This window comes from Adiantum capillus-veneris, chromosome 1 (genome assembly GCF_014529385.1).
Source record: "Adiantum capillus-veneris isolate H3 chromosome 1, ASM1452938v2, whole genome shotgun sequence".
Classification (NCBI taxonomy): domain Eukaryota; kingdom Viridiplantae; phylum Streptophyta; class Polypodiopsida; order Polypodiales; family Pteridaceae; genus Adiantum; species Adiantum capillus-veneris.
The window spans coordinates 25,760,106-25,775,210 of NC_140931.1; the positions used below are offsets into that span (position 1 = coordinate 25,760,106).

Consider the following 15,105-nt stretch of genomic DNA (forward strand, 5'->3'; position numbering starts at 1 on the left):
GCCTGAATCAAGAAAAAAAAAATTCATGGTTATCCACTAACAATGGTTATTCATGGTCAGCAAACGGAATATCCACTAACAATGAAAAAATCAAGGTGATTGTGGATATTCAACAACCTAAAACAGTGAAAGAGATTCAATCTTTTTTGGGACATTGTGGATCAAAAGTTCATCTACATGTATGCTATTATATCTAAGCCTCTGTACGGGTTGATTGTAACCTTTGACAGGACGGAAGACTATGAGAGATCATTTTAGAAGTTGAAACAGGATTTAGTATCAGCACTGATCCTCAAAGCTCCAAATTGGAATAAAATATTTCATGTTCATGTAAAATCTACATTTGCCATTAAATGTATCCTAGCACAACTTGGTGAAGTAGCTATAGATTTGCTATGCTAGCCATCAACTTAATGTCGAGTGAAACTACACAACAATAGAAAGAGAAGGATTGGGCATGGTTTATGCTGTGAAGAAATCCCAACATTACCTATTAGCCAACCAATTCATTTCCTTTGTTGATCATTAGGCATTTTTGTATTTAGTCAACAAACCATGCAACATGGATCGAATAGTGAGATGGTTTATCATCTTGCTAGAATTTTATTTCACAATTGTGGTTATAGAAGGGAAAAATCATCAATGAGAAGATCACCTATCAAGATTGCTAACAGAGAAAACCTAGACGCAGTTGAAGATGATTTGCCAGATGCATATCTCTTTAACCTAGAAATGATATCAAGATGGAGTGAGAGCTTAATTCCACTCTTGTCTCTGATCTAGGACAGTTGGTCCTAGATCAGAATAAAATAGTTGGTGAATGCTTAGTTAACTAAAGAATCCCTTTTCAATTTCTTATTGGTCAATTATATCATAGGGTTTTGGACAACATGTTGTAGTTGTACATTGAGGCATCTGACATCCCCTTGTATCTAGAAGAACCACATGTCACTATGGACTTCATACAGTATGGGAAGATTAAACATATAAAAATTTGACCTAGGATGAAACATGATGCACACATGTGTATTAATAAGTGTAGTTCATGTACAAACAACAAACCACAATAGTACGCTACACTATACCACATGATCCTGACACCACATTGGAGTAAGTATATTGTGGGTTGTTTCAGCCACGTTCCTTTCCTTGATAACACGTCTAAGACAAGAATGAAGGAAACTATAATTGAAGCACAATCATACAAACTGATTGGCCACCAACTGTATAAGTGTAGAAAAGATAATCAACTTAAACTTTGTGCATCAAAAAATGAGTACATATCGATCTTGCAAGAAGCACATGCTGGGAAAGAAAAAGGTCATTTTTTAGCAGACAAAACGGCTAAAATTATAATGTTTACCAGAATTAGGTGGCCTACACTATTCATGGATGCTAACGCATTTGTGAAACAATGTGATGAATGTCAAGGTTGAAACTAAAGCTACACAAAGAAAATGATGCCCAAACTATTGCACAAGTCTTACATGAACATGTACTTACAAGGTATGTCTTTCCCATATAAATTGTTAGTGATATAAGAACTCATTTTGTTAATGAAGTCATTGAATATTTGCTTGATGAGTTCATGGTTACACACCAAAAATCAGCCCCTTATCATCGACAAGCTAATGGTAAGTTGAAAGCACCAACAAAGTCATGCACATTACTTACTAAGATTGTGAATGACAATAGTTTTGATTACGATCAAAGGTTGCACTCTGCTTTTTGGGCTTATAGAGTTGTATATAAGACGGTATTGGGAAACACACCATACAACATGGTGTTTTGACTTAATGTCATATTACCTGTGGAGTTTCTCATCCTTACATTGCAAATAGCCAAAGAACTTGAATGGACTGGACATGAATGTTCTGATCGTTTGGATGAACTAGAACGTTGGATGAAATTTGACTAAAGGTTGTAGTTGCAATTTATGCCAAAAAAAGATGCATGAAGGAGTTTCATGACAAACATGTGAAATCCAAGGACTTTGCACCAGGTTATCATATGCTTGTCTATACTCTTAAGCAAAAAATCAAAAATAAAAAAAGTGCCAAATGGAACCCTTTGTGATTCATTCAATATCACCAAGTGGGGCCATTAAGCTCGATACATTAGATGGATAGAAAATGCCAAATTGGTTAAGTGGAGGCAGACTAAAGAAATATCACATGTCGCTTACACAAGAATTTTTTGAGAGAGCACATGCAAATAAATACAAGAAGGAGATGCACAAACTCAATATCAAACAGGCACAACAAGAAGTAAAAGGAAGGGTAGCTAAGAGGAAATACAAGGTTATTTAGATCACCAGTAGGGAGGAAGATATTGATAATGTGGACCCATACATTGTTGTAAAGCTAGGATCTAAAATGTTATCTACTCATGCACTGATCGACTCCGACGCTGAAACAAACACAATCAGCAGGAATCTTTACAAACAAATGCTAGAAGTAAAATTACAAACCCTGCAAAGATCATTTACAAGATTCAATGGAACTATCAGTATTGCTACCAAATTTGTTGAGCTCATAATACTCATCAACAGATATGAAATCCCTCACAAATGTTTTGTACTCCCACCCAATGCATCTTGTAATCAACAGATAATGGGAACACCATGGTAGAGGAGATATAATGCTCATATCCAATGGCTCACCAACTTGGTGCATGTCAAAACCAGAACTCAAGTCTTCTATGTTGATTTTGCAACCAAGGCAAATAATAACAAAGATAGAAATGCAACTAAGGAGATACTCAAAAACGAGAATCAACAACATACGCAAAAGACTCCATACGTGATGATCGAAGACAAATTTGAAGGGATTGCTCCCAATCAAGTCGCACAGACACAATCACCTATAATTTCAATCAACATCCCAAACACTCCTAACTCATGGACACATTGTAAAACAAAGAAAATATGGGTACCTAAAGTACCAGCTGGACAAGTACAATCAAAACCAAACTCAACAGACCCTATATGCAAACTTTGGATACCAAAAGGAACCCGACACATTCATGAATTTCTTTTTTGGATTCCAAAGTTCAACTAAAATCTTCCAAACAACATGACCACTCTCCTTCAACATCCCCAAAAGATCCAATTTTTCAAAGAATTACTCAGTGGCCAAAACACAAAAAGGTGGATACCAAAGCTCAAAGAAAAGAAGTAACTACCAAGATTGGCATGGGCTCCAAAGAAATAAAACCAACCAATACAACCAACCCAACCAAAGAAATCACAACTCATGAATGGAGAATCGCGGCTGCTACTTCAATCACAACCTCAAAAGTTCAATTGACAACCACTTTCGACAATTTTCCAAACAAGCTATCGAACTACAATGCCTACTCCATGGTACAAGCTCAGTGATAAACCTCACCATTGAATGCCCTTAAGCAATTTTCTTAAGACCCACCTCTTGCACAACATCAATTTTCTATGCATTGACAGAGTATGCATACGTAAGGCCCCTTACACGGCCTTGCATCAAGAACCGTTTTATGGCCATCCATAGCACACCCTCAATGACATCATCGTCCATGAGGACTCAGACTAGGAGGGGGGAGGCATTTTGAAGCATTCCAAATGCGCTAGGAAGAAAAAGGGCATTGTCTTTTCGTTTTTGTAATGAAATTTGTGTTTGATTTTTGTCTTTTTCCACAATTGTTGGTTTTACGCTCTAAAAGTGAGGAGATTCAAGAGTAAGGGACAATTGTTAAAAAGGATCCCTTGGGTGTGACTAAATATGCAAATAATAAGACTTTTTCTCAAATTTACTAATAAGAAGTGGCCTATTCCACTCAAAATTTACTGAAAAATAAAATTATCTTTTTTATTTTTCTAGCTAGTTTTAAGATTTTTTGAGTCAAGCTTGCTATTTTTCCTTATTTTTTATCTCTTTTTATTGATTTTCTAAGCAATAAATGGAAGCAAAAGCAGAGTAATTACCATAAAATCTAAACACAAGTACATGGATTCAAGGAAGAAACAAAAATTTACATAAGTCAATTCAGAGCAATAACGAGCAAGTTTTGGGCAAAATCGAAGAAGTTGATGTTTTTAAGCTACAGTCATGTGATTAGACAAATTGGACACACATGGGTCATATGGTGTCCGAATCCAAAATTAAATTGACACAGTGTTCAACGAACAAGTGAGGTAGAAATAACTAGAAGATGGGGAAAAGAACTTGTTGGAATTAGGGTTGCAGAGAAACACACACAGCTTGGAGAAGACGAAGGAAGCTCAAGGCACACAATAGAGAGAGTGTTACTTAGTGTGCAATGGAAAGATAGATAGCCCTAGAGTGATGGGCGTATATACAATGCACGGGGGAAAAAACCTCCTAAAGAGGGAAAAAATGCCCCGGCGGTCCTAGTGTGTTCACACACATCACTACCACATGTATATGGTAACAAATCCCCCCTGGAGTGATGCGGTGAACGAGAGCTGGCACATGAGTAAAGGGAAGTGCCATGCCCTGAGGACAGGATCAGTCCACAAAGGGGAGTAAGCCCAAAGCTTTGCGGAAAGCTTCAAGCTTCTCACGAGACAATGCCTTTGTGAAAAGATCTGCAAGGTTGTCCTGTGTTGGCACATAAGCCAAGCTGATCTCTCCTGCTGAGAGCCTCTCCCTGACATAGTGGTAATGCACCTCAATGTGCTTTGTGCGAGCATGAAAAACTGGGTTCCTCGCAACTACCAATGCGCTCTGACTGTCAGTGTAGATAGTGTTGGCAGTGTCCTGTCCAACACCCAAGTCAGCCATAAGGCGTCTGAGCCATACACACTCAACCGTAGCTGTGAAGACTGCCCTGTACTCAGCCTCACAACTCGAAGTGGCCACAGTAGGTTGCTTCTTGCTCAACCATGATATACATGAACTGCCAAGCATGAAACAAAAACCACTTGTGGACACTCGCGTGTCAAAACAACCAGCCCAATCTGAGTCCGAAAAAGCATGTAAGTCTGGCGGCAATGATCCCCCCTTGGGATAAAACAAGCCAAGATGTAAAGTGCCACTAAGGTAGCGGAAAATCCTCTTGACAGCCTGCCAATGCTTAGACCCTGGGCTATGCATAAATCTGCTGACCTGCGAGACTGCAAACTGAATATCTGGCCTCGTGTTGCATACATAAATGAGGCAGCCAACAGCAGTTTGGTAAAGAGTGACATCAGCAGGATCGCCAGCATCATGTAGACTCAACTTCAAACCTGTTTCCATGGGAGTGGCAATAGGTTTGCAATCCTCAAGTCCAAACTTACATAGCAATGTCTCTATGTAACTTTTCTGACACAAGGCAATACCACCATCACACTGCTTAAACTGTATACCCAAGTAATGATGCAACAACCCCAAATCTTTCATCTTGAAAGTAGCATTCAAATCAGCCTTAAATTCAGCAATATGTCTCTCATTTGGTCCATTGATCAGCAAATCATCAACATAAAGAACCACAATGAGAAATACATCATCCTCACGCTTTACATACAATGTGCTTTCTGTTGGACTGTTACGAAAGCCTCGTTTAACCAAATGAGTGTCAGCTTTCTCATACCAAGCACGAGGAGATTGCTTCAACCCATACAAAGCCTTCTTACATTTGCACACTTTGTCCTCTTGTCCTTTTATGACAAAACCGCGAGGCTGCATTACATAAACTTCCTCAAATATGTCACCATTCAAGAAAGCAGTAACAATGTCTGATTGATGTACATCCCAACCAAAATGAGCTGCCAATGCACATAGAAAACGCACAGTAGTCATACGACAAGTGGGAGCAAAAGTCTCTTCATAATGTATGCCTTTTTGTTGTGCATAACCCTTTGCAACAAGTCGAGCCTTATGGCGATCGATCTCACCATCCGGCTTGCGTTTCAACTTGTAAACCCACTTCGTACCAATGGCCTTTTTGCTAGGAGGCAAATCACATAAAGTCCATGTGTCATTCTCTATAAGTGCATCATATTCTGATTTCATGGCAGCAATCCAATTTTCTGAATTCTGTGCTTCATCAAAAGACAGAGGCTCCTCAACATCATGTAAACTAGACACAGCCAAAGCATAACAATCTGATGCATAAGATGCATGGCGAGAGCCTGAACGAGTACGACTAGATAAAGGTGCATCCAATTTACTGTCACGCAAAGTGTGCACCAGCCATTTTGGCATACCTCTAGCCTGCTCATTTTCAGCCCTTTCCTCATCAAGTACATCATGTACATCTGCATCAGTAATAGGCTGTTCTAAAACATTTTCAGAAACCCCCATAGGCTGTACATTTGCCTCATTGGAACTTACATTCGTATTTCCACCACTGAAAAGAGGCAACAAAGTGTCATAAATGTCCTGTGAGCTTACATTACTGTCTCTAGTACATGACAGCAAGGGTTGAACAGAATCTTCCACAAACACTACATCCCGTGAAACCAAAATACGTTTTGTTTGCGGATGATACAACCTGTAACCTTTGCTTTCAGCACTATAACCAACAAAAATACATTTGACAGCCTTATCATCCAATTTTCTGCGCTGCACTTGTGGCACCAAAGCATATGCCAAACAGCCAAAAACACGCATGTGCTCAATAGAAGGTTTTCTATCATGCCATGCTTCATATGGAGTAATAGACTGCAAAGCTTTCGTAGGACACCTGTTAAGTACATAAGTGGCACACATGATGGCCTCAAGCCAAAAAGAATGCGGCAAAGCTTGACTTTTGACCATACATCGTGCCATTTCCGTTAGTGACCTGTTTTTCCTCTCAGCAACACCATTTTGCTGAGGTGTATAAGGCACTGTACATTGGTGTTTTATCCCACGACTAGCCAGAAATGCATTAAATTCATGAGACATATACTCCCCCCCTCGATCGGAACGGAGGGTGCCCATAGTACATTTTGAGACATTTTCAGCCATAGCCAAAAATTGTTTGAAGCACATAAAAACTTCGGACTTTGCTTTAAGCGGAAATACCCATGCATGCCTGGAGTAATCATCAATGAAAGTCACGAAGTACAGGTAATTGCCCAAGGACGGAGTTTGCATGGGCCCACAAACATCACTATGCACAAGCTGCAACCTGCATGTGGCCCTAACTGAACCATCCTTTGGAAACTTAGAACGCTGCATTTTACCCAGAATACAGCCTTCACAAACATGTTTGATAGGTGCTTCAAGAGGCGGCAAAGAAGCAACCATATCAGATTTCTGCAAACGCAGCAAACTGGCAAAATTCAGATGACCAAAACGTGCATGCCAAAGTTTTGCATCTGAAATAGCCCTTGAATCTGCAACAGCATTTGCAAAATTTTGTCCACACTTGTCATACAAAGTGAGCTTATACAGCCCACGGCACAAAAGCCCAGATGCAACAATTTCATCACCAAAACTGAGATCATGAACTGTACATCTGTCATCCCCAAATTTGACTACAAGTCCAAGTCTAGCAAGTGCGGATACAGACAATAGATTCTTCTTGATCCCAGGTACATAAAGTGCATCAACAAGTGTGAAGGAACTGCCATTAGCAGCAGTGAGCACAATCTTTCCAACTCCCTGAACTGGATAAGAGGCGTTGTTGGCACAAGTGACTGAATTCCCATGAGGGACAGACTCGAGAGAGGTAAACAATTCACGATGTGAGGTAATGTGCTTTGTAGCACCACTGTCGAAATACCACACATGTGAATCTGCAGCAACTGACAAGCATGCATCATGGACAGCAGGATTGTAAGTGCACTCTGCGCTAAAAGCCCATTCTGCATCAACATCAGCATCACAATCTCCTTTCACAGAAGACTCAACAATGGCTGCATTTGTAGTGGAACCAGCATTTGCAGTGGAACCACCCTCTTTCTTCTTAGCCTCTTTGGCCTTCAACTTAGGACACGACTTGATCAAGTGATCATTGGCTTTACAATAATGGCAACGCATCTTCTTTTTGCCCTTATCACCAGAATTGCTAGACGAAGTGCTGCCAGCAGAAGCATTAGGAACAGAATTTTTGCCACTCGCAGCAGAACCATAAGAAGTGGCTGCATTACTGTTACCACCCTTTCTTTGAGAAGCAATAAAAGCCTGTTCAACTGCACGCTGCCTAGTCCTATTTTTTCTAGAAAGTGACTCTTGCAACAGCAATGTGCATAATGCATCAAACTTGACAACTTCAGGATTTCCTTGGGTCATCAGTCTCCAAGTACTAGCAAAAGTCTGGTAGGAATCTGGTAAGGCATCAAGAACAGTCTGCACAAGGGAACTGTCAGAAATGTCTTCACCTGCAGAAATGAGTTGCTCATTGATATCCTTGACACTAGCAAGGAAAGTGTCCATATCATCTTCCTCATGCATAATCTTCGACTCTAGCTCTTTACGCAGCAAAGCAATTTTAGCCTCATTGCGGCTTGCATAAAGACCTGCTAGAATATCCCAAGCCTGTTTTGCAGATTTTGCTGAACGGATGGGAGGAATAATGGTGCGCTTCACAGACAACGCAATCAATGCATGAGCCTGCGCATCCTTAACATCCCAACGAGCTTGTTCTGCTGTAGGCAAAACAACTCTAACAGCTGCAATCCTTGCAGCAAGACCTGCAACATCCTCAATATCGCCTACATCTTCAGAACCAGGACGTACATCAATGCCCTGCACAATGTTCCAGACACCTTTTGACACAAGAACGTGTTGCATCATATAAGCCCACATAGGGTAGTTGTCCCCATCCAACCTGTCCTCAGCAGCAAACATCTTGAACACATCTGTGTTGTTGTTGTCAGCCATGGTAAATGCTGCACCTGATGTGAAAACTGCCCGAAAATAGGAGAAATGGAGCGGGAACAACTTGTGCTATATAGCACAAACCGTAGAAGACTATAAGGCACCTGTTATGCAGAAAACGGCACTGACAGAAAATCTGCACAAAATGACGAAATAACCTGTGCAGTACTGCCCGTAGTGGAAACGGAGGCCGAAATGAGCCCAAATCAAAATTCTGAGCAGACCTAGCTCTTCGAGCTATCCCAAAATATTTTTCGACCTGCGAACGCTTGCCAAAGCTCACTGAAATCGGAGAAAGTGAGTAGGCGTGTGCTGGAGCAACTGGCGACTAAGCCCGGGAGGACGTGACCTGCTCTGATACCAATTGTTGGAATTAGGGTTGCAGAGAAACACACACAGCTTGGAGAAGACGAAGGAAGCTCAAGGCACACAATAGAGAGAGTGTTACTTAGTGTGCAATGGAAAGATAGATAGCCCTAGAGTGATGGGCGTATATACAATGCACGGGGGAAAAAACCTCCTAAAGAGGGAAAAAATGCCCCGGCGGTCCTAGTGTGTTCACACACATCACTACCACATGTATATGGTAACAGAACTGACCCAAGAGCTTGGGGTATATATAAATGGAGCCCTTTAGTTTCTCATTTTCAGTGTTAAGTTTATGAGAGAGAGAGAGAGAGAGAGGGGGGGGGGGGGGGGGGGGGGGAGAGACAGCGACAGTGACACACACACACACACACACACATATATCTATATATATATATATATATATATATATATATAGAGAGAGAGAGAGAGAGAGAGAGAGAAATACACGCCCTGCATGCTTCGAGTCTCGACGCCAGACATGAGAGGTATGTTCCCTACCTAATATAGTGGAGTTTGACACCACTACATGTCAAATCTAACGAGGGAAAATAGTGGTCCGACCTACACCGACCCAAACCCAAAAGCGACTACTATGCTCAAGGAGAATCACCATTTTCTGAGTAGGCTAACACTCCCTTAGCTTCAAAATGCAATTTGGGCATGCAGGAAAATCCTGTAGCTGAAAATCGTGTTTTTTGCAAGTCATCAAAATGAACCCAAACTTAATCAACAGCTTTGGGACATGAAATCAAACAGCTTTGGTAAAGGAGCTTGCACAAAAGAAGTGATTTTCAGAGTTTCACACTGAAAAATCTTGTTTTGCTTAGAAATCACCAAAATCAATGCAAGGCAGTAGGGAAATGGTAAAAGGGGGTGAGAACTCCCCAAAAGCTTCAAGAGACTATTTATAAGAAATTGGGAAAGGTGACTTGCACTACACAAATCCGAGGAATTGGGTGTCAGAGTCGGAAGGTCCTTGTGGAAGACACAGAGGCCCTCTGGCCCATGTGACATGGAGTTCAGTATTAAACCATCATAGAAATGTTTGAAATAAGTGTATAAAGGTATATGAATCAATTCTTGATTGAAAAAGGTGTTTGGTGGTGCAAAAATTGCAATTTTTGCTTACTGTTTTGACCTAGGTAAAGTTGAGACTTGCACACTTGGCCCCATGTCCAACCAAGGGTAAATTGCATTGTTGAAGGAGGTTTTGTAATAAGGAGAATTTGAGATACTTTATGACACACATTTCCCTTGCACAAACCCTAAATTTGAAGCCAAACCAATCGACGAGATCCCAAAAGCAAGGCCTTCACATCAGCTAGCTTCTAAACACTAAACAGGAAGCAGAGCATGATTGTCGCAAAGTTCAGAAGCCAAATGCATATTGTGGTGCACAAATCTTGATTTTTGCACTAGCATATCCATGGTTCAACCAACGGTGGAATTTAAAGTATTATAAATAACACCCCAAGTCCTTATAAACCATTTCAAGGTTGTCAAGTGGCTTGACAACCTTGAAATGGTTGTCAAATGTCAAGTGGCTTGACGTGTGTCCTATATGCCTCTTGTATAAAGGGCTTGCCTTGTGTTTGTGTGTGTGTGTGTGTGTGTGTGTGTGTGTGTGTGTGTGTGTGTGTGTTCTCTCTTATGTCCCTACCTTTAGGGTTCACCCCCTCCTTTGTAGGGAACATGGTTGACTTGCACACCGCACACACCTTGCCCTTTAAGCATGACAAGCACCTCAAGCACCTTAGTCATCAAGCATGAGAAGCACCTCAAGCACCTTAGTCAGCTCAACCATGACAGGCACCTTAAGCAACTAGCCTAGCTTACCCTAAGGTCTAAAGACTATTAAAACTAACCTTCTGAGGACTTTAATGAAGCTAACCCTAAGGTCTTTTAAGCTCCACTATTTGCACACTGTGCTTAAATAGACCATCTCCTTTTGAGCCCTTGTCGAGATGTAACCATCCTTTTTGGCCCCATGTTGAGTTAGGTCTAACAACACATATCCATGCTCTAGCTCTTGTTTCCCCTTTTTACCTTCCCATATTAAATGATCAGTTTAATATGAGAAGATCATTTGGGTAAAGCTAGATATTAGATTTTATGACATAGGAAGTTTGGAGTCAATTGAAGATGATTTGTTTAAGGATTTGTATGTAGTTTGGTGAGAGATCATGTAGAAAGAATCATAGATTTCAGTCTATTGAGTACACATTGAGTGTCGTAGTGGAATGTGATATGTTCAAACAAGAGCCTGACAACCTCTTGGCGTGCCTTCATACCCTAGTCAAGTCCTTCGCTTCCCAAGATTGAAATTTTGTCTTGGTTCCGTCTCTTTCAAAGATGTGATAGGTGTTAGCCTGTGTGGACTCCCAGACACCTTTGTAGCTGTACTTCAGGCAATTGAAATATTGAATGGAAGTCCCAAGTCAAGATGTGTAAATGCAGAAAGAAAAAAATCACAACAAACAATGCCTGCACAAATATGTCAGTGCAGAGTTTACAAATAACTATTCTATCAGATGGGATATGGCTTGTATAAGCATTCCTCGTTCAAGTACATCATATAAACAAGAGTGAATTTAACCCTCCTCCATCCCTTAACCCCTAAAATGACAAATGGCTCATTAAAAACTTCTCTAGTCTACATTGAAATGATAGGCACTTGCCAAAAAGTTTCAAAACAAGAGAATCTAATGTGGGTGCCTTTGCCACTGCTGCAATAGGTCCACCCCCTTGTGATGATGTAGGTCACTACCACACACCTGTCACCTACACACCCATCCCACTCCCGTGCTCTCGTGGCTCACTCCGCTGACCTTGTCTATTGCATCAACATCAATACCTAAATCAAAACAAGAAGAACACAGCAACAAGCACAAAAAAAAGTGACAAAGAAAATGTAACCTTGAATCTTGGGCGATCTCATATACAAGCCTTTGAAAGGGTAGCTTGTGAATCAATATCTTTGCAATTTTTTGGTAGGTGCAAATTTGATACGTAGAGAAGGAATTAGGGCTTTGATTAGGAAAGAATGTATACTTGCCCTCAACTCCGGGAGCCTTGTCAACTTCCGCAAGTTGAGCCTAATCAAACACGTTTTGGTTTTTAGGTTTTAGTTTCACCTGCCACAGGCTGAGCTTAATAAAAACTTTTTGGGTTTTAGGATTGAGTATTACCTCGATGAAGGGCTTAAAATTGACACCCCATTGGCTAGAGTGAGTGACTCCCTGTCTTTTTTTCTTAAGCTTTAAATGAATCTTTTCACCAAATTTTGAAGCTTCTCGCTTCTTCTATGTTGGACATAGTGGGTCGAAGCGCGCATTAACCCGAATCAGCACAGATGCTGCTGATGTAGATTTTTTTCCTGCGGACGCGACCAAAAAAAAAAATTGTTCGTCCGTGCTACGTCGCGTACAGAGCCGCACACTCCTGACGATGTGGGATTCATGACATTGCGCAGACACATGTCGATAGACCAAGGAGCTTGTGTATAAGCACTCTGTCGGTACTCATCGCAGAGATGACAAACAGAGGAAGATGACTTAAACCTTTTGTAGATTCTATAGACAAAAAGCACATGTGTACAGACTGTTGGTACTCATGACAGTGATGACAGAGAGAGGAAGATGTCTCAAACACTTTGTACATTGCATAACAGAAGGAGCTAGAGATTCTGTATAGACAAAAAGGTCAAAACATCTACAGAACTTCCTGCATTTACACTATTAGAAAGTGCCACGACTTCAAGTAGCATGTGCGGGATTCATCATCCATTCTGACTACGATTCAACATATTTGAAAACCTAGATAGTATCGCATTAAGGCGGTTGACTTGTGCTTTCAGAGCCATTAGTTCTTTGCCCAATGAGTAAATCTGTTCTTCCAGCTTTGTCACTTGTACGTCTACAACATTGATTGCATACTCTTCGATGGTGTTTCTCGAATTATGTATCGCTTCAATAATTTCTGACCGCAGTCGACGGGTGTTTCTGCTTTCGTCTCCAACTAATTCTTTCAAAATTGTAGCAAGAGCATCCTCTATCCTATCAATACGTGCATCTTCCACCATAGCGAAAGACGCATCAGGTTGTGTTTCGCTCAGGTGAACCATCCGGCCTTTATCTTCTTCATCCATCTGAACACTGCAACAAAAATAAATCATCATCAGCTTATATTTTTTGGTTAGATTTAAAAGTAACAATCTTATTGCTAGCAAACAGACCAAACTATGCAACTGTCGTTACATCAACACGGTGTACAAGCGGAATGAAATCATCTCCTATTTCTGGATCTCTTATCGCCGGTTCAGCATCAAAATCATTCACAACAGTTGTCGGTGGACTACAAAAGACGCAGGCCATGGTCAAAAAGTTGACAACAGATACAATCCTACTTAAACTATCATAAGCATACCTTTGTGTCTCTTGCCAACGGGAGTTGAACCACTCAGCACGAGATTGACTGTTCACATAGGGATCATCACTGACAAATATATTCAAAATGTCTTCATACGTTGGTGTGGATGGGTATATCATGCACCTCCACAATGCTCTGATTTTCGGAAGATGCATTCCACGGCCTTGGTAAGGAGTTATCCAGCATGACGATGGGTAATAATTCCCACTCTTCACCATTATGTGTAGTGTAGACAGAAAGTTGTTTGCTGCTGGATGTCGAAGCTTAAATTTCCAATACATTAGTGCTCTATCGAAGATGTTTGTTGGTGTTAGGCAAACCCTATTCTTCAATTCATCAGCACCATATAAGCTATACAGTTCTACACCGGTATTTACATTGTCACTGGTTATATTGTGGACAACCTTTTGAAAGTGTGGTTCATCTTGGTCTTTTAAACAATACCCTACCATGCCCTCAAACGTATGCATCTTGTGTTGCTTTAGGCCACGGCACAAAACCATCGCACCAGCTCTGCAGGTGCCGACTTAGCCCAACCCAAGTATCCTTTTATCTTCTTATTGACAGCAATCAACGAAGTTGCCCAAATACGGATAACCATTTGCAAGTGAAGGTGCAATAGCGCTCCTCCTCTCTCCAATGCACATAGTCCTGCTAAAGTTTCTCTTTCAAGAAACAACTGCATGCAGCCCAGCAAGCCTACATCTACATCACCGCCACCAACAGATATGGTGACACTCACTTCCATTACTCTCGCCTCCGGTTTCTTCAGTTTTGACGAGCCAGCATTACAGCCCTCAGTGTTCGTGACAGGTTGCTTCCCTTTCCCCCGTGCCTCGGACTTTAGCTTGGCCATTCTCAAGCCACCTACTCCGACGGCACCAACAAGCACAAAAGAAACAGACATGGACTCACTTCAGCAGTGCCCCCATCAACCTAAGGAAATACTGCATAGCTTGGCCATTCTCAAAGCACCTACTGTGACGGCACCAACAAGCACAAAAGAAATCTGCTGTCAGACATGGACTGACTTCAGCAGTGCATATTGTACGGACCAGCTAAATACACACTGTGATAGCTTAAACAAATATTGTGCAGTCCGTAAAGACACAGCCCAACAGCGTCATATTTTCTGTTATCACCTACAGCACCCAAAAGACATAGTATAACGACTCAGGTGTCCTACCAAATGCATGGCGTATGCAGTAGCTAAACAATGCATGACGCGCAACACCTAAACACAGAACCAAACAACCCACACCTGCTGTCGAGACCAGCAGGAGAAGACCACAGTACCTGTATGTGTCACGACCAGTCGGAAAGCAGTCCAGCGGGGAGCAGGTCTGACGCACAGTCCAAGCACGCGCTGAAACGCACTGCAAAAAAATAGAGGCCTGCCTCTCTGGAGCCTAGCTGCAACGCGTCTCGCGTCACCAAAGCCTGGGTGACACGCAGCACTGCATGGATTAATCCAGAGAGCATCTCGAAAGATTCTATGTATTACAGCTGCTTGCCAAAATTG

The 15,105-nt window shown here is 41.4% G+C and overlaps 1 protein-coding gene and 1 pseudogene across 1 annotated transcript; both read right to left on the bottom strand.

The window, feature by feature from the left end:
• Positions 1-12,792: 12,792 nt before the first annotated feature.
• Positions 12,793-13,309, bottom strand: LOC147464435 (uncharacterized). The gene has a single exon (XM_086509175.1). The coding sequence runs from the start codon at positions 13,300-13,302 to the stop codon at positions 12,934-12,936; it is 369 nt and encodes a 122-aa protein (XP_086365301.1). The 5' UTR covers positions 13,303-13,309; the 3' UTR covers positions 12,793-12,933.
• Positions 13,310-13,439: 130 nt separating this feature from the next.
• On the bottom strand, positions 13,440-14,854 carry LOC147464436 (uncharacterized; annotated as a pseudogene).
• Between the last annotated feature and the right edge of the window lie 251 nt (positions 14,855-15,105).

Bases quoted from the DNA above. Each gene is read 5' to 3' on its own strand.
- LOC147464435 (XM_086509175.1), bottom strand. From the start codon at position 13,302: ATGGATGAAGAAGATAAAGGCCGGATGGTTCACCTGAGCGAAACACAA.